Source organism: Haemaphysalis longicornis, unplaced genomic scaffold, assembly GCF_048455015.1.
Source record: "Haemaphysalis longicornis isolate Haplotype H1 unplaced genomic scaffold, Haemaphysalis longicornis Haplotype H1 scaffold_253, whole genome shotgun sequence".
NCBI lineage: Eukaryota > Metazoa > Arthropoda > Arachnida > Ixodida > Ixodidae > Haemaphysalis > Haemaphysalis longicornis.
This window is the reverse complement of record NW_027526316.1, coordinates 4,135-22,114: the sequence shown is the minus strand read 5'-3', so window position 1 is coordinate 22,114 and position 17,980 is coordinate 4,135. Positions and strand designations below refer to the sequence as shown.

The 17,980-nt window shown below is 45.4% G+C and overlaps 1 protein-coding gene across 1 annotated transcript in view; it reads left to right on the top strand.

Annotated features, from left to right (window-relative positions):
• LOC144172723 (trafficking protein particle complex subunit 9-like) overlaps window positions 1-17,772 on the top strand; it is a gene marked incomplete at its 3' end in the record, with an annotated part of 40,644 nt that extends 22,872 nt beyond the window's left edge. Inside the window, exons 9-12 of the mRNA XM_077701335.1 lie at window positions 6,603-6,672; window positions 8,191-8,287; window positions 9,942-10,088; window positions 17,535-17,772. Coding sequence (XP_077557461.1) covers window positions 6,603-6,672; window positions 8,191-8,287; window positions 9,942-10,088; window positions 17,535-17,772 — 552 coding nt within the window. The remainder of the gene's footprint in view (window positions 1-6,602; window positions 6,673-8,190; window positions 8,288-9,941; window positions 10,089-17,534) is intronic.
• Between the last annotated feature and the right edge of the window lie 208 nt (window positions 17,773-17,980).

Genomic DNA, 17,980 nt, shown 5'->3' with positions numbered 1-17,980 from the left:
GTGAAAGTAAACAGAGCACTGCAGAAATTTTGTCGACAAGTCCTGTTTACTGCTCACATAAAAAAATAAACGTCAGTTAGCAAACATCGTAAAATAGAATGTCTGGCTACAGGCAGCAGGCTAGCTTTTGTTTCAGTTTCGATTTTGTTGAAACGTTCCTTCTTTTGATGCAGGCACGGTTAAAGGGACACTGAAGTGATATGTAAACATTGCGGGATTACTAGCGCAAATTGTAGTCCGGAGTCCCCAGGCCATGTTTCGACCACTCTAGGCACGTTTACGCGATTTTATTTAGTAGAAAAACTAATTCGAAAACGCTGTCCTCCTCTCTTTACGCTCGCCCATTTTCTGTGGCGTTTTCGTGTGACGTCAGGAGGGGATGAGCTGGCAATTGGCTGCGCCACGGCTGCGCTACTGCACGGCTCCCCGGCCGACAGAGTCAGTCGGCCCAGCGCCTCGTCCGCCGGCCGCCGGCGGGTCGTCGCAATCAAGGAGGTTGAAAAAAATTGCTTGGTCGCAATTCGTTCGCTTAGTTGAAACGAAGCCAGGACACGTTTGTGAATGGAAGAATGTGCCTTTCTTTACTTGGTTTGTTTGTACACTGTATCTAGCTCCAAGTCAAGGTCGCTTCACACAAGCGCTGCACATGCGACGCTTCGCTGACTGGTACGCCAGTACGAAAACATAAGGCCTCTTGAAGGCGGGAGAAGAGTCAGCGAAGTCAATATAGGTACTAAGCAAATAAAATCAACTGATATTTTTACCGTACAGCGTAAAACTAGGGCGCGGGAAGCACTTTTTTGCGCTGGGCGAACAAGCACAGCGGTCAGCAGCACGACTACGCATCTGCGAACGCTTTTCCGTCTACAAAATGCAATTGCTAGACGTGAGCAACTGTGGAAACTCGGGCGACGCTTACTGCACGATCGCAGTACAACAAATAGTCACCTAAGCTGCTTGAAATGCCAAAACTAAATAAAAGTGTAAACCGTTTGTACAATATATACCCTATATTAGCAAGGCATTCCCGTCCCGCTCCGTGGCCTAGCAGTCTGGGGCGCTAGGAATTCATCCTGAATGTTTTGCGAGTCACAAGTTCGAATCCCCGCGGGTACGTGCTTTTTTTTTTTTTTTTTTTGTAAGTTAACTTTTTTGTTTTCCGCCGATGTTTTCTATATTGAGTTCACCTTTTTTGGGGCCGCAACGTTCATGGCTACACGAACTAGTTCACAAAACGCGCGCAGGCTGGCACTGGCGCGCTAGCGAGTTCTCGTTGGCGTGCTGTTGCCATAAGCATGCACCGACTGCTTGCAGGCAGTGGGCACAGGCCAGAATGAGCAGACCCTTGGCCTGGTGCGAACACGCTTTTTACGATACAGGCATGAGCGAGGCAAGCTCCAAATATGGGGGAAAAGCGCATGGCCTTTGAGCGTCTGCGGGGGACGCGGAGGGCGTTCATGCACTGCGTAGGCCTCGGGTAGTGCATGCTACGATTCCAAGCCGTCCTGGGAGGCTTATCTTACGCATTTTACATCCGACAGCATGGCAGAAGCGCGGTACGATGATTACTGAGATATTGAGAATGCCCATCCAACAAAGCCATTGGTTATGTTTTACAGAACCGAAACCGAAACCGAAACTTGTGTGATTGCTAACCTTGGGCATCGTCCAATCACGGCGCCCCTCCTCTCAACGTCACAGCCTTAGTTGGTGCGGCCGCCGCAAACCGCGCATGGTAGTTTTTCTTCTTTCGCGCTTTGTAAAATAATTACCGATTTGTCAACCGGATAAACGATGAAAAGTGTGCTAATTTGAGCCAGTCTACGCAGTGCAAGCAAAAACGGGAGCTTGACAAATTCACTTCAGTGTCCCTTTAAGGGGGGACGTGGCAAGTAAAACTATTTTTGTTAATTATGGGCCAAAGTAAGTCAAATGAGGAGATTTTATGTAGTTAACTAATCTTAAACAAATCAGTTTAAAAATACCTTCCATACATTTTGAGTTACCAGGCTAATTACCTTCACAAAGCTGTCGCAAGATTAATAAACTAATTAGCAAGAAGTTAACAAGATTTTTATGTCAGCATCACCTGTAAGGTCCATTCTGTGGAAGAAACCTATCAGGTTACTGCTTTATTTAGTTGAGGTATCAACAAAGAAAGACCAAAGTTTCACTTTCTTTCTGCCATGAGACTGTTTGTGATTTCGGAAGGAAGGTGAAACTTCTCTTGTTCTTTCTTAATGCATAATGGATATAATGCAATAATCTAATAGCTTCCTTGCACAGAATAGACATTTCTGATCACACTGACGTAAAAATCGTGTTGACTCCTTGCCTAGTTAGTTAATTATGCTGAATGCAATTTTCAGGCAATTAGTCTTCTGACTCAGAAAGTATAGAAGATATCTTTAATCTGATTTCAGCATTTTTGTTTGAATGGTTAGCTACATAAATGCTCCTAATTTGATTCGATTTCGTTTGTAAATAAAAAGAGTCGTGTTACTTGCCGCGTCCCCCCTGAAAAGGTGTGCGTGGGAAAATGCATTGGCCCGCCAGACCTGTATTCTGCCCGAGCACGTATATTTACAAGCACAGCAACCAGTGGCAAATGCCAGGCACTACTATTAGTGCAATTGGCTATGCTGCCGGAATGGCTGTCGTCACGTGTACTCATTACCTCACAGTAACGTAATACTCCTTTAGGTCGAGGCTTGGTGGCCAGTTTAGGGTTTCTGTGATGACAGAAAAGCCCTTTTTTTCATTGGCCTTCAACCAACCCTCGTGGTGAAAGTGAAAGTCGATCACAACGCGCTTTCAGGGAAGTAGCATTGATCGAGTAAAGTCCCTGGCTCACTTTGGGCACTTCATGATTTGCTCCTTACTGTCACAACGAAGTAAAAGGGAAACAGGCGAAAGAAATGCCAGCTCTGATTGTTTTTTTCTGTTCGTTGGTAAACAAAGCATCGTTCGTTGTCAAACAAAAGCTGCGAGAGCTTAGATACAGTTCTTATTTGAATTGATGCCAGAAATCATTGAGGTCTTCGATGTCCCTTCAGTTTTCCGAGCACGAGCCATGTCCGCCAGATATGCAAACGACCTAAATACCTGTTATGTGGATGCATCTCCTTATCCGCACCATCCGGCCCACGTAACTTGTGTAGTGAATGGACGGGGCCAAGAGATCACATCCTGCACCGTCAATACCACAGCGATTGATACTGCCGAAGAAGCCGCGATAGCCCACGCCATCATCACTGCCCAATACCCAATCACCATACTTACCGACTCTCAGGCAGCCTGCAGAAATTACTTACAAGGTCGAATTTCTAAAACGGCACTTCGTCTTCTTTTAACAAGACAGAGCATTCCCGAAGTTTATATAGTTTGGGTGCCAGGACACGGATCCCTTGAGGGGAATGAGGCCACGCAATGAGGCCACGCATTCCTGTCGACCACGCAATTACGTGTCTCCCATCGCTCCTAAGCTTCTGTTTGTCGTGTCCTCTCGGTTCTTTTTAGTTTGCCCGTCCCCACCTCTGCCTTTGCATCCCCCTCTCTCACATATTTATGCTTTTCTAGTTTGTGCTTCCTTATTGCTGGCTTTTTCTCTCGTGTTTCAATGCGCTTTTCTCTCTTCCTCCTCGCTTCCAATCTTAAACGTATGTCACCGCCCCGGAACCTCAAGTGCTTGAACTGTATACAAACCGCTTCCATTCTGTAAAATACAGTTAAACCTCGATATAACGAAGTCGTACTTGCGAGCGAAAATTTCGTTAAATCGAGAATTTCGTAAAATCGAGGTTTCGATTTTACAGTTAATTTAACCAGTTATTGAGGTTTCAAAACCTTGCCCATCGCTCAGAAACAACTGCTATGTAGTTACCTCTCCACTTAAACCGAATTTGTACTAAAACTGGCCGCGAAAATTGTGTGAATTAAGAGCTTCAACACTTAGGCAATTGAATTCGGATAGCCGACAGCAGTTCGTATCGTCGTAAAACCGGTTCTTTTTCCGCAACGCCACATTAAATATGATAGCAGACTAGGTTTCCACTTTTCTTTTTTTTCATTTCGGTCACTACTAAACGGCGCTGTTAGTCAATTGAACCCGCGTCCATGCCCCGTGAACTTCACCCCGGCGAAGTGCTGGTTCAAAGTTACGCCTCTTTTTGTCCGTTCAGTGGTAGGCTTAGGCGCGGCGTTGAGGGGTGCGGCGGGCCAACAGCGGAAGGGTGCTATAAAGCTTTCGAAAGACTTTCTTCATGCACAAAGGCTCTGCAGTATGGGCGCGTGATGCAACCACGACACTCGAGATAAAGCCATGACTAAGGCTCTGCAGTATGGGCGCGTGATGCAACCACGACACTCGAGATAAAGCCATGACTAAGGCTCTGCAGTATGGACGCGTGATGCAACCACGACACTCGAGATAAAGCCATGACTAAGGCTCTGCAGTATGGACGCGTGATGCAACCACGACACTCGAGATAAAGCCATGACTAAGGCTCTGCAGTATGGGCGCGTGATGCAACCACGACACTCGAGATAAAGCCATGACTAAGGCTCTGCAGTATGGACGCGTGATGCAACCACGACACTCGAGATAAAGCCATGACTAAGGCTCTGCAGTATGGGCGCGTGATGCAACCACGACACTCGAGATAAAGCCATGACTAAGGCTCTGCAGTATGGACGCGTGATGCAACCACGACACTCGAGATAAAGCCATGACTAAGGCTCTGCAGTATGGGCGCGTGATGCAACCACGACACTCGAGATAAAGCCATGACTAAGGCTCTGCAGTATGGACGCGTGATGCAACCACGACACTCGAGATAAAGCCATGGTTGAGAGTTGAGCGGAGTACACACGGACCGCTTCACTTTGTGGAGCAGCGCTTATGTGCTCCCGCTAAAGCGAAAAGCTTACATTAAATATCTTCTGGCCAAATTTGATTAAGCAATTACTTTTATGCCTGCTGAGCCCTAAAGAAACCGATTTCTCCGCATCGCAGCTGTCTAATGAACACGTTTTGACCACGTTTGGAGAGCAATTTATTGCCACCAGCACTCGATGTTCAAGCCGTAGTGAACCGTAGTGAAGAAGTTCATAAGCAGTGCTTGGCGTTTCTTGACCAGGGTGGGCTTTACGTGACGCTCGTATGCTGACAGTGCTAACAAGGCTTGCTCTTCAACATTCGCGTGCGCCTGCGTGCCTCCGCAGAACGTCGATGGCATCCATCACTTCAATGGCCTTCGGTTTCACCGACACTTCCTCAGGCTCTTGTTTGGAACACTTTTCTTTCCCTTGCTCATGCTGCTTATAAGACTCATCTAATGATGGACGAACAAAATATTAATGTGGCTATCAGCGAGCACAACCTAGAGCAGCAGCACCATGAGCAAGGATGCATAAAAAAAGACACTTGAAGTAGGCTTCGGCCTTCGGCAGCCTAACCATAGAGGGCGCTGGCGTAGGCAATGATGGAGACGTCAAAATGGTGGCTGCACTATGAAACCGTCCATGACCGCAAGCGGTTTCTGAGCAGCTTCTTTCATCGCTTTTAATTGTTGTCAACCGCATAGTTTACCGTTTTTCTTTCATTTTAGCCTTTTAAGAGTTAATGTGAGGTACTGAATGTTTTCAATGTAGGCTCTGAGAGGCAAAATAAAACGTGCCTCGACCAGAATTTCGTTCTTCCTTTCTCGCCATGACTTCGTTAAATCGAAAGCGCCGCACGAAATTACATCGTAAAATCAAGATAAAAATACATGGATTTAGCAAAACTTTGATAGGAAACTTGAACAAATTCGTTATATCGGGAATTTCGTTAAATAGAGGTTCGTTATATCAAGGTTCAACTGTATTACTCTTGATAAAGGACGGTCCCCGTCCGAAACATCGATGTAAAGTTATGTTTTCGAAGTAAACTTGTTATGTTTTTTATTGCGCCCCTTTTTACTATATATATATATATATATATATATATATATATATATATAAAAATCTAGAGAAAGATAAACTCACAAAGCGCGCAGAAATAGTATAAGTAAAGAGTCGGATACACAGCAAGAACAATAACAGACAAGGTTTACTTACGTAGCGGCAACAGGACTTGCCTTCATCAGAGTAAACTTGCATGATTTTGCTTTCCACAAAATCATGTAACTTTACTCTGATGAAGGCAAGTCCTGTTGCCGCTACGTAAGTAAACCTTGTCTGTTATTGTTCTTGCTGTGTATCCGACTCTTTACTTATACTATATATATATATATATATGTGAAACTTTTATTTTTGAATGTTCTTCTCATGTGTCTCTGACTCTACTTATCTTATGTTTTCACGCTCTGTGTGAGTTTTTATGTCTCCAGACTATATATCTATATAGTTGGTATTAGCGCACTGTCTTGTGTATTTCTTTCCTTGGTCAATGTCTTTTCCATGCCTGTTTTTGAGATGCCAAAAGAGGACGCTAATGATGAGAGGTCTTGTGTTTGTCTTAGCCCTTGGTTTAGGGTTGCCTTTAGTGTTCCAGCAAGGTTGACAGGCGTCCCTCCATTTCTCACTCTCTCTCTCTCCCCTCCCCTTCTGTCACACCACAGTGTTACCACCTGTTGTTGAAAAGCCTACCCGGCTACCGGATCAGCATGGATCCAGGCAAGCCGGCCAAGGGTGAGCTTTCCCGGGTCAAAGGTCGCGCAGGGTTTGCTTTCACCGATGAGATAGAGGGAAGCTCTGAGGGAAGAGTGGGGGCTTTCACAACGTCTTAGGACCTTGAGTCACTGTAGACTCAAAGGTCATTGAGGACCTTTGAGTCACTGTAGAAGTGACCTTGGGCACAACGGCCCTGTGGCAGCAGCCTGGAAAGGGAACTGCTTGCCTAAAGGCTAATTACACTGTTCGAATAGAAGGCGAGGTTTTTTTTTCCAAAATCCGTAGTCTCGAAGTCATACCCCCCTTATAATTGCAGCTCAGTATGTATTTTTTTATATTTATTTATTTATTTATTTATTTTTTTACTCTCCAGACTGCACCCTCGTCTTGTAATCATGACCGCCTTATAATCAAATAAATACGGTAGCTCGTTTTTGGGATATCGAGGGTCATTGGAGGAGTTTTAAGCTCTGAAAGGTCACATCTCAACATTCTTGGGGCAGTCTTCCGTAATCTGTGGCAGTTAACTGCTGAGGAATTTACAATTACAGCCTTGGTGGTGCGCAATTTTGGTAGGTGTCTGAAAATGTGGTTTGTTCAGGTCATTGGGTCAGCACTGTCAAACAGGGTAAAAAACAAGAAGGAAGGATTCCAGAAAAGAGGAAGAGCTGTTTTAGAGATGTGACTTGTACATTTAAACGGTGGTTGTAGGTGTCTTTACTGTTTTCTTTTTTTTTAATAGAAGCACCTTTTCATGTAGTCCATCAATGATTCGGGGATGTGCAAATGCGTCAAGAGGTTGCAAAGTTAAGCAACTGTCACACGGCCAACCTGTGACAGGTGTTCATGTGCTGGTACAGTGTTTACACAGCATGACTGTATTCTTGTAAAAGGAAAGAAAAAAAAAGTACACACAGCCTGTGGAACTGTTTTGCGTCTGTTTGTGTCGGTGAATTTACATGAGGTCGGTGAATTTACAAAATTGAAGTGAATTGTGGGGGAAAGCAAGGGCAAAACTAAACCACAGAGAGCATCAATTAGTAGCAGTGTGTCTGTTAGTTGTTGGAGGTTTTCAGTGAATTGAAATAATTATATGAAGTGGTTAGAATCTAATCTATCAACCTAACCGATTGATGTCATTCGGTTAAAACCGTACTAACCAATTGGTAAATTGGTTAGTATGGTTAGAAGGACTTAGTTCTGCTACGTGATACACATAAACTGAGAACAAACACTCTGTCATGTATGCGCATACAAAAAAAAGAAGTGCTTCACAAACTAATGCACAAAAAATCCTTCCAGTTAAACTTCCACAGAGCCACCTTTTCTAGGAAGAAAAAACTGTGATTATGCTCTGTTCAGTAGATGTCAGCTGTTGTTTGGAACAGAGGAGAACATTCGTGTATTTATGTTTGTAGTTCAAATATATGGAGGCACATACTCAGTTCACCCATATGATTTTTTTTCCTCTTCTCTTCAACATTTTGTGGTTGTGAAAAGTAATTTCTTTTTATTGCACGGTGCTACATGGACCAGCGGGTCCGACGGATGGCTGGCCCCGGCTCCAGATCCAGCTGTTGCAAGACCTGCTGGTTACCGCCAAGAAGATGGACAACCTGGGCTTGGCTGTCAGGTATGGCTATCGTATTTCACACCCCTTCTGCTTGTCTCTAGTGAAAAAAAGAAAAAAAAAAGGCTGCACGCTGCAGTAAGGGTTCTCGTGGAGGCCTAGTTCACCCCTTGATGCCTCAGTTGTAGTGCCAGCTCCTCTGCAATGCAGCATATGGGGAAAAACAGACAGGAATGCACAGCAGATGGAAAAATTGGAGGAATTCAATGTTTACCGGACTTGCAATAAAAATAGACCATGCTCTGTGTGGGGTTCCGCACCCCCTTCCTCGACCCACAGGGACAAAAAAAAAAAATCTTTCCGTCTTGAAGTTTTTTTCGTTGCGCTGTTCTTTTGAGTCGGTGCATTACTCCTAGGTGGGGTCCTTGATCGATTGATTGATTTTGCGATTTCATGCGCCGAAGCTGTAGCCAGGCCGTGAGGCGCGCCGTAGTGGACAGCTCTGGATTATTTGTGACCATTTGGGGATCTCTGACAGCCGAAATCTCAACACGTGGGCGTTATTTCAATCTCCATCCGAAAAGCGGCCACTGTAGCTGCGATCTGACCAGCTTGCTTGGGCTCAACAACACCATTCAACCGTGGCAGCTTTGAAATAACAGGGAGCAAATATGTGAAAGTTTATTGATGAAAATACTGCAATATTTGATTTGGCTTTGACACAAATGGCACTATTTCAAAACGTCCAAGTATTTTCGAAGTATTTTGAAATTTTGAAACACTAAGGGACAGTTTTTTTTAATGAACTGGGATGCATAAAATTATGATTCCTCGTTACGGTAGAGAAATTCCCCCCCCAAAAACACATGCAAAATATATTCTTTGCAATGATTTTGAACCAGTTGGTCACCAAGTGTATTGTACTTTAAGTGGCTGCGATCAATTGCCACAAACATGCAGGCCAGTTGCATGCTTGCCAGTTGCAGCACGTTGTCCCACAACTCATTAGTGATCAGCGGCTAACAAGAAATGTTTGCTATCCCCTTCTGCGTTCTTGGCAATAAACCAATTGGGCCGGTGTGCTCCATTTTTCGCATCCTGGATAACATACTTAAATGGCTCCAAGCTACCTCGGTCAACGCTCCCTGGACAAGAAAGCCGAACTGCACGCTGACATCGTTCCCGGTTTCGTGCTCAAGGGACGCGCAAAGCTGATCTTTGTTTTTTATAATGCAATTTTCCTTTCTTTTATCCATGCAGGAGATGTGCAAAATGGTGAACATGTTTAGCTTTGCGCTTTTTGATGCCGAGATAAGCTAAGCTTGTTTGCGAAGACGGCGTTGACGAGGCTGCACTTGCAAATCTGGTTCGGGGATTGCACAAGTTCATTCTTATGCAGTTGTGCTTATTATGATTTCAGCTCATTCTGATTGTTTTTAGGGGACTCCGAATGCGATGAGCGACAGCCGTCTTTAATATTTTGGCTCGCGGGGTGACATTTGCAGCACAGGCGATAACATGCAAGTGCATGGGCTTTTTTGTTCTCATGGACAGGCAGCTGGTATGGTAGTGACCGGTGAAATGCTATGGTACTGACGGAGGACGGACTGGTGTGCAAGTGGAGAGGCAACCCCTTAGCTGTATTTTTTTGGGAAATAACCAGAGTCTGCGGGGATGTCTTCTGAGCTGCTCTCTCTCCCCCCCCCCCCATACACAGCCACCTGTGCCAGCTGCTGGAGTCCCTGCTGGACTGGCTGTCTCCGTCGGAGCGCACCGAGGCCTGCCAGCAGCTCCAGTCGCTGGCCTCCCGGCTCCAGGGTCCGGCCTCTGCCCAGCCCCCACTTCTGCACCTCCCGCTAGTCCGGTGAGTCCAGCGGGTCGGGTGCGTTTCGCTGTCCTGAAGTGCGGAACTTGGCTTTAATTAAAGGGACAGCCAGCCTATTTGTGTGCTGTGCACGGCCTCTAGGTGAAGGCACAGTTAATCGCAAGAACGGGAATCTCAACTTGATCTACGCGCATTCTTTGCTGTGATTATTACTGAAGCCTATTTAAACGAACCGCTTCTGGTGGTGATATCCATTCGTTTTCAACAAGGCTTCTGTGCTGAAATTGAAACAGCAAGAACTATTTTGTTTGGACTGGTCAGCATCTCTTTTTTTTTTCTTTCTAATGTACCCTTTCCGCCAAACGGGATTCCATTATGCTCCTGGCTTGATGACCTCTAGCTTGTATAAAAACCGACATTTTAGAGTACACTCAAATTCAGAAGGGCCCCTGGGCTTTGTTTGAATTATCAGGAGTTCTTATAAATATGGCTCCGGGCAACGTACCAACTCGTGTTGTAATGAAACGTTCAACGTTCACATATATTTAGTAATACAAGAGCCACACGCAATACTAAAGTGCTGTTCACACTTTGAAGAAAAATTGTGAATGGATGACTGGTTCGTTTGTATGAGAGTTCAAAACAAAGATTATGATACCAGCAAGGACAGTCACTTGAAGTGTATGCGGGTAATTGGCTCTATTTGAGACTGTTGGTGATACTATAAGGATGCAAATGTACAGTTAGAAGTGGCCACTAGACGAGATATTTTGTGGCAGGGACAAGCAAAAAGTACGAATTAACCAAATTTGCACAGTGGACCAGTTTGAACTAAGCGGCTTGAAAATACATTGAAAATATAGCGGGGCAACCAAAATTTCTGAATTTGTTGGAAATTACCTAAAGTTTGAATTATCGCACGCCTACCGTATATAGAGAGGTAAGCATGAGGAAGTTCTCAATAAATTGGTGGAAACAGTTCTAATTCTTGGGTAAATTTTCTGGAGTCTAACAGGTGGCAGCTTGTACTGTGTAAACATGACACCGCCATACGTATGCGAACAGTTCCATCTGTTTCAAGCCGCGATTCAAAATTCACATAAAGGAATAAGAAAGGCTGGACGTTATCGTTGTTTCAGTCAGGGACAAGGTTTTAAAGGAGCACTGACACGAAAATTTTATGTTACACTTTTATTGGTTTTATCGATGCTTAATGGTCTGGCGAACCTGAAACAGCACTTCAAATACTTCAGCGCGCGATAGTTAATTACATTTAACGGCCTGAAAATCGTTTGTCTCAAATTCCCACGCTTTCATCCCAAACGGCGCGTATGACAGACTCCCTGCCTGACCTCACCACTTTGTGCGGACGTCAACGGCGCCCGCTTGAGAGGGTGTTGCGCCCGCTCGCCGCTCGTGGGGCCGCATGCGTGAAGTGATGTCACGAGTTTTTGACGAGCGCTGCCGCATCGCTTCTTTTGGCTCTCCCTGGATGATGTCACGCTGATGTCCATTTGCTGAGTGCCGCTCCGCGCGCTGCTCCGTCGGTGCGATAAATGAGATCCAATTGAACTATGTTCTTCACGTCGCAGGCCGCTCATATTTCAGCCAGGGTATTCTGTTGAGTGAAGGAAACGAACTGTGCAATAATATTAATGCCGAAAATTCGTTTCAGTGCTCCTTTAAGCCTCTTTTCATCTCACGTACAGTTAAAGGTGTGTTGCCGCGCAGGTTTCCGTCATAGTTGCCAACAATCGTTTTGGCTGCATAGATCTGAAAATTTCGTTTTTAGTTGTCCTAGGGCCCGGTCAAAAAACCTGTTGCGGATTGAGGTGTTTTAAATAAGGGGTTTCCTTTCACATAAAGAGTACTAGTATATCCCTTTCAGTCACCGTGCCTCCATATGAAGATGCGACTTTCTTCGTCGTTTTCCTCGTGAAAAAGAATCTTCGTCGTTTTCCTCGTGAAAAAGAAAAGAGTTCATGCTGCAGAGTGGTGCGGCTGATGTTCGAAACCTACGGAAGTGAAAGGTCGCACCATGTGATGTGGAATGACGGAACCGCACTCGTAAACATAGTTTCAAAATGGACGCCAGCAAGTTTTGTGGGAGCTCCGGTGTGTTGCCGTCCTAAGTTCTCTTTTACTGCGGTGTAAATCATTTACAAAGGCTAAAAACACCTCTTTCATGTGCAGAAATAATTATTTCACCTCCTTGTTTGTAAACTCCCTCAGGATATTTATTATTTTTTTATAGGGAAAAGCAGGTTTGAATAATGGTGTCTCCGTATGGGGACGCGACGCCATTTGCGTAATAAGTACTCTAGAGAGACTGAACTTTTTTTTTCTTACCTCTAGACACTTGAAACTGCTAAACCTCCAAGTATGGAATTTTTCTGCAGTGAATATAATAATTCGTGACTGAAAGGGATATACTTCGCCAAAGCCAGTTGTCTGTCCATTTAAAAATCAAACCGGGACATTCTTGCAGTGAACGCCAAAAAAGAAAAAGGAAAAAGGAAAGGAAAAGAAAAAAATGGGACAGGGTACATTTCGGACACAACATTCTGTTCCCAGACAGGGGTACTTCCTGTATGTGCGCAGCACCATCTACTCGTTCTTTGGAACTCTGCTCACAGTCTCTTCGGTAACTGGTAAAAGAACTCCCGCTGTTTCGCTTCAGAAGCCAAGGGGTAGAGCTGTGGGTTGTGATACAATTGGCTTGGGTTCAACCCCAGTGGGATTTGTTTTTTTTTATTGTAAAATGTTCTTCAATGTGAATGGCATGCACTGTTAATGTAAATATGACGGTTTGGTGTCTTTTAAGTTCGTGTCGGTGCGGGTTGCAGCTAGGCTTGTGCGAATAGTAATATTTTAGTTTGAAGCAAATTCGAAGAGAATGGTCCTCAGGGTCGAATACTCTCGAAGCAAATTCAAATAGTTGCCAGGTGTCACTGAGTTTCCTGTCACTGAAGCACTGAGCTTTCAGGCCTGGTGGGGCCTTTATAAAAAGTTCTATATCGGGTTGGCACGTGTGGACGCGTTGGCCGTGCAACTTGACTGATTGAAGCAACTGATGTCCACTGAAGTTCAAGTGCGGAGTGCAATCAACACTTGCTCTCTGCACGCGTGCCACACGGTAACCAAACAAATTGTTTCGTTACCGTTTGATTGTTTGAAACAATGGAACGGGAGCCTTGACTGCCTTGACAAACGTGCGCGCGTAATATGGCTACGACGACACTCTGAATGCGGGTTAGCTTGTCTTGGCTCCACATGTAGTCAAGATGCAGGCCTGATGTCTGTGGCACGGCGGCTTGCCTAACAAAACCAAAACTCCTGATAGTACTTGAACGCAGTTGTGATATTTGTTCACCCCGTATAGTTCGAAATATCGGAAATTTTATATTCGGGTCGAAGTGAATTCGAATACTGTAATATTCATTCAAATATTCGAAGTGCTCAAATATTTGCACTAGCCTTGTTGTAGCGTATAAACACATTGATTGAGAGGGGACACAGGTCTTAAAACAGTTTAATTTTCAAGCAAACTCGGTGGAATTGGTCTTTCTTGATGCTTTTTCTCCGATTAGTATTTCAAATATGGCAACATTTTTCAACTTGGTCCATTAGTTCTCAAGATGATTGGAGATAATTAGCCATTTTGGGGGGAAAAATAGACGAAACAGAGTTGATCATAATACTGTAATCTTTATATTTTCCAACGCTACGAACCCTGGTGAACGCAATAAGAGAAGCGGTTTTCTGAGGCACCACTTGGAACCCATGTCACAGCTCATTAAACTTTGCCGGCACCAGTGGCAAGGAACCACTTCAAATGGCCATTTCTTTGAAGCACCATGCTGCCCGTCGCATTCACGCTGCCTTGTAATGGGATTGTTGAAAACGGAATCTTCCACTCCATTCATCTGCGGTGGTATACTGGCGGGGACGGCTGTTTATTTATTGCTGTTGTCCGGTTTCAGTTTGCGCTTTGGAATACATTGCGAAGGTGCTCTTTTTTTACTCTTTTTTTTATTATGGGTGCCAGCTCTATCCCTTCAGCTCGTGCACGAGGTCGCGGGCTCGATTCCCGGCCGCGGCGGCCGCTTTTCTGATGGAGGCGAAAAGCAAACACGCCCCCCGTGTGTACGAGATTTCGCCGCACGTTAAAGATCCCCAGGTGGTCGAAATTATCCATCCATAGGAGCCCTCCACTACGGCGCGCCTCATCGCCTGCGCTGCGTCGGAGTGTTAAAACCCTACAATCAATCAAATCAACCCTTCAGCTCATGCTGCGGAATGCCTGGTGGTATAGAATGGCTCTGGACGAGTCATTTTTCTTTTACTGACGCCACTCTCAGTGAGCTTTTGAAGTCTTTAAAAGTGAAGGCTGGCACAACTGGACAACATAGCATGTGCACAGACCATTTGCTTTGCAGTGCTGACGTATCGGCATGTGTTCAGGTATTTTTGGTGGGTGCTGTTTGAAGACCCTGCTTTACGAGCGACACTGCTCTTAAATAAAAACCTCTTTAATTTTTCAGCAAACTCCGTGAAACTTGTCAGTCCTGCTGCTTTTTCTCCCGCTGATTTCAAATATGGCATTATTTTTTGAGTCAGTCAATTAGTTGCCAAGATAATGAGAGATAATTAGACATTTTTGGAAGAACAATAGACAAGACAATGTTGGTCATAGCACTGTAATCTTTACATTTTTAATACAGTCGAATCCCGCTACAACGAAATTGACGGGACGTGCGAAAAATTTCGTTGAAGCGAAAATTCGTTGAGGCGAAATCTGCCGCAACACACCACGGAAAGGCCAGAAAAATAGCCCCGTATGCTTCCGCATCATTGGCAGCATAATACAATGTTTAGAAAAAGGAGTGACGCGCAATAACGTCATGTTTATTCGGATAACAAACATACCAATGGTTATCTGTTCTTTCACGGCACGCGAAGAACGCGTTGCGGAGTGGGGTGAAGAAATGCAGGCGCAAAACGTATCGCTGTACAACAAGGCGTGCCCACCGAGCTGATTACTTGCAGATAACTGCTAGGCAGTCGGAAGCCCCCCTCTCGCTTGTGGCAGGAGCAGTGCCATTATCTTATCCTCCGACAGGGCACAGCAGCTACTGACCTTCGCAGGTTAGACGCGCGCGCTTGCATTTAACACAACTGCGCGCTCATGACTAAGATAGGATGACTTGGCTTCAAGACCAAACACGCAAACATGATTTTTGCTCTTGGCTATGAACAATGGTAGAAGGAAAACGGCAAGGACAGCTGCTCACAACGCATACTTGACGGCGCCGCGCCAGCAGCGGAGCACATTTGTGCGATTTCAACTGGATACGGATTGGCTGTAGCTCCGTCTTGGCGAACCGGGCCTGCGCCTCATGTAAAGACGGTCAGCCACATCGTTATCACCATCAAAGAATGGCGTCCGCCTATGAGTTTTTTTTTTTTTTTGTGGCGGTGTGGCCGCACCGCGCATGTTTTCGGTGAAACTAAGCGTCCTGAATGTATAAAAAGTTACAGATAGCTGGCGCTATGCTAATTTTATTGTAAAATAATTGTTCAAACCCAACCCAAATCATCGAAAATTTCGTTGAAGCGAAAGCAAGCCTGACAAATGGTTCGTTGTGGCGAGGACTTTGTTGCATGGACTTCTATGGCTGGCTGACGGGGAATTGGAAATATTTCGTTGAAGCGGAAATTTCGTTGTAGCGGGGTTCGACTGTACTATGAACACTGGTGAATGCAATGAGAGAAGAGGTTCCTTGATATACTGCTTGGAATAATTTTACAGCTCATAAGACTTCGGTGTTTGAAATGGACATTCGAAATGGTTCCTTGCCACTGGTGCCGCCACGGTTTATTGAGCTGTAAAATTAGTTCTAAGCAGTGCATCAACAAACCAATTCTCTTATTGCATTCACCAGGGTTCATAGTATTGGAAAACCTAAAGATTAGTGTCTTAACTAACACTGTTTTCTCTATTGTTCCTCCAAAAATGGCTCATTATCTCCAATTATCTTTGGAACTAGTTGACTTACTCAAAAAATAATGGTATATTTGAAATCAGTGGGATAAAAAGCAGCGAGGCTGGCAAGTTTCACAGACTTTACTTAACAATTAGGGGAAGCTGTTTTGAGAGCAGTGTCATGAAATGAGTGTCGTGAGAGCAGTGTCATAAGGGGGCCAAGAAAACAGCATACAAACCTTGCTAATTGTGAAAGAACTAGTCTTTGGTAACTCACTGAGCTTCACTGCAGCTATGATGGAGTTTTTAACCGGAAAAACTCGGGAAATGTCGAAAAACTTGCAAAATTTTCTGCTACACTGACATAATACGGGCAGGAGGGACATAACATGGGCTAACAGTGAAAACATAGTGATTAGTCTGTTGACAACATGTTAGCTTTCAACTGATATACGGTCGAATGTAACTACCGGCCCCCGGTACAATTGTCCAGTCTTGTTTGTTGGCGGTGGCTGAGGTTAATGCCGGCCAATAGCACAAACAAGTTTCTGTAATGTCATAGAGAAATCTTCGAAAAGAGATGGGGGGGTCGCTCGCCACTGCTTCACCTTTTTCCCTAATGTTGCCCTCTATTCCCATATTTTCACACATGTAACCCGCCCCTGCGTATAATCCGCACCCCCACTTTCAGACTGCCGGAAAAGAAAAAAACAGAATCCTCGCGTGTTGCGTGCACATTTGATACAGGAAAGGCTGTACCAAAGCTACTCCTCAAGCAACACATCACATGCTCTGTAGACAGAAAGGCATATATTTAGCAAGTAGAATATACTAACTGCAAGGCGAAAGTCACAATTCACTGATCGTCCTTGTTTTTTCTTCTTTGTCCTTGTATGTTTTGCACAAACGCTGCCATGGAAGGCTTAGTCAGTGTTACTGCGTAGGAGCTTCACAGCACAACGCGCATTGCCGTGAAGCCGCACTAAAGGAAATAAAAACCCCTCTTATTATCCGCCGCACTACTTTGCCACTGAAATTTTAGCATTTTCGGTGCGGGTTATACGTGCAGAAATACGGTATTTCTTTGAGATTTCCGATAAACTTTATGTCATCGTCACAGGAACAGAACAGACTATTCAAAGCAGATATTTGGCCGAGTTGATGATAGGACTTCGACATGGTGAAAAGCGCAGTAGATGGGGACAGAAGACAGTAAACACGAGAGTGACTAGCGCTCATCCCGTGTCACTCTCTCTTCTTCTGTCCCTGTCTATTGTGCTTTTTACCATGTCAAAGGAACAGAGCTGTCTCTTTAACAAACCAAACTTGCTGGTCTAAATGAATTTGGAACCCTTCAGTACAGCATGCCTCCATAGTTCAGCTGTAACTTCTCCACAGTTGATCAGCAGTCAGTTAGCAAAGCAAGCTCCCGTCTTGTCTCGGTGGCCTCTTCAATTTTGAGGGCTGTCTTCCCCCTCCCCCCCTTCTCTTGACCGCAGGCGGTTCCAGCCCCAGGCCCCGGCCCCGCACCTGCGCCCCCTGCGCCTGGGCTCCCACGGGGGCGCCCAGGGTGGCGGGGGTGCGGGGGGCTCCTCCCAGAGCCCCTTCATCTTCTCCCCCCTGCAGCCCCACCGGCGGCCCGGCCGTCCCCCCATGCTGTGGGTGCAGGGGGAGGTGGCCGCCGTGGCCCTCCAGCTGGGGAACCCCCTGCCCTCCGAGCTGGCCGTCCAGCACATGGTGAGGGGGGGAGAGGGGCATCATCATCATCATCATCACTACCACCACCACTACCAGCCTATTTACTACGCCACTGCAGGGCAAAGGCCTCTCCCATTGATCTCCAATTACCCCGGTCCTGTGCTAACTGTGGCCAATTTATCCCCGCAAACCTCTTGATCTCATCTGCCCATCTAACTTTCTGCCGCCCCCTGCCACGCTTGCCTTC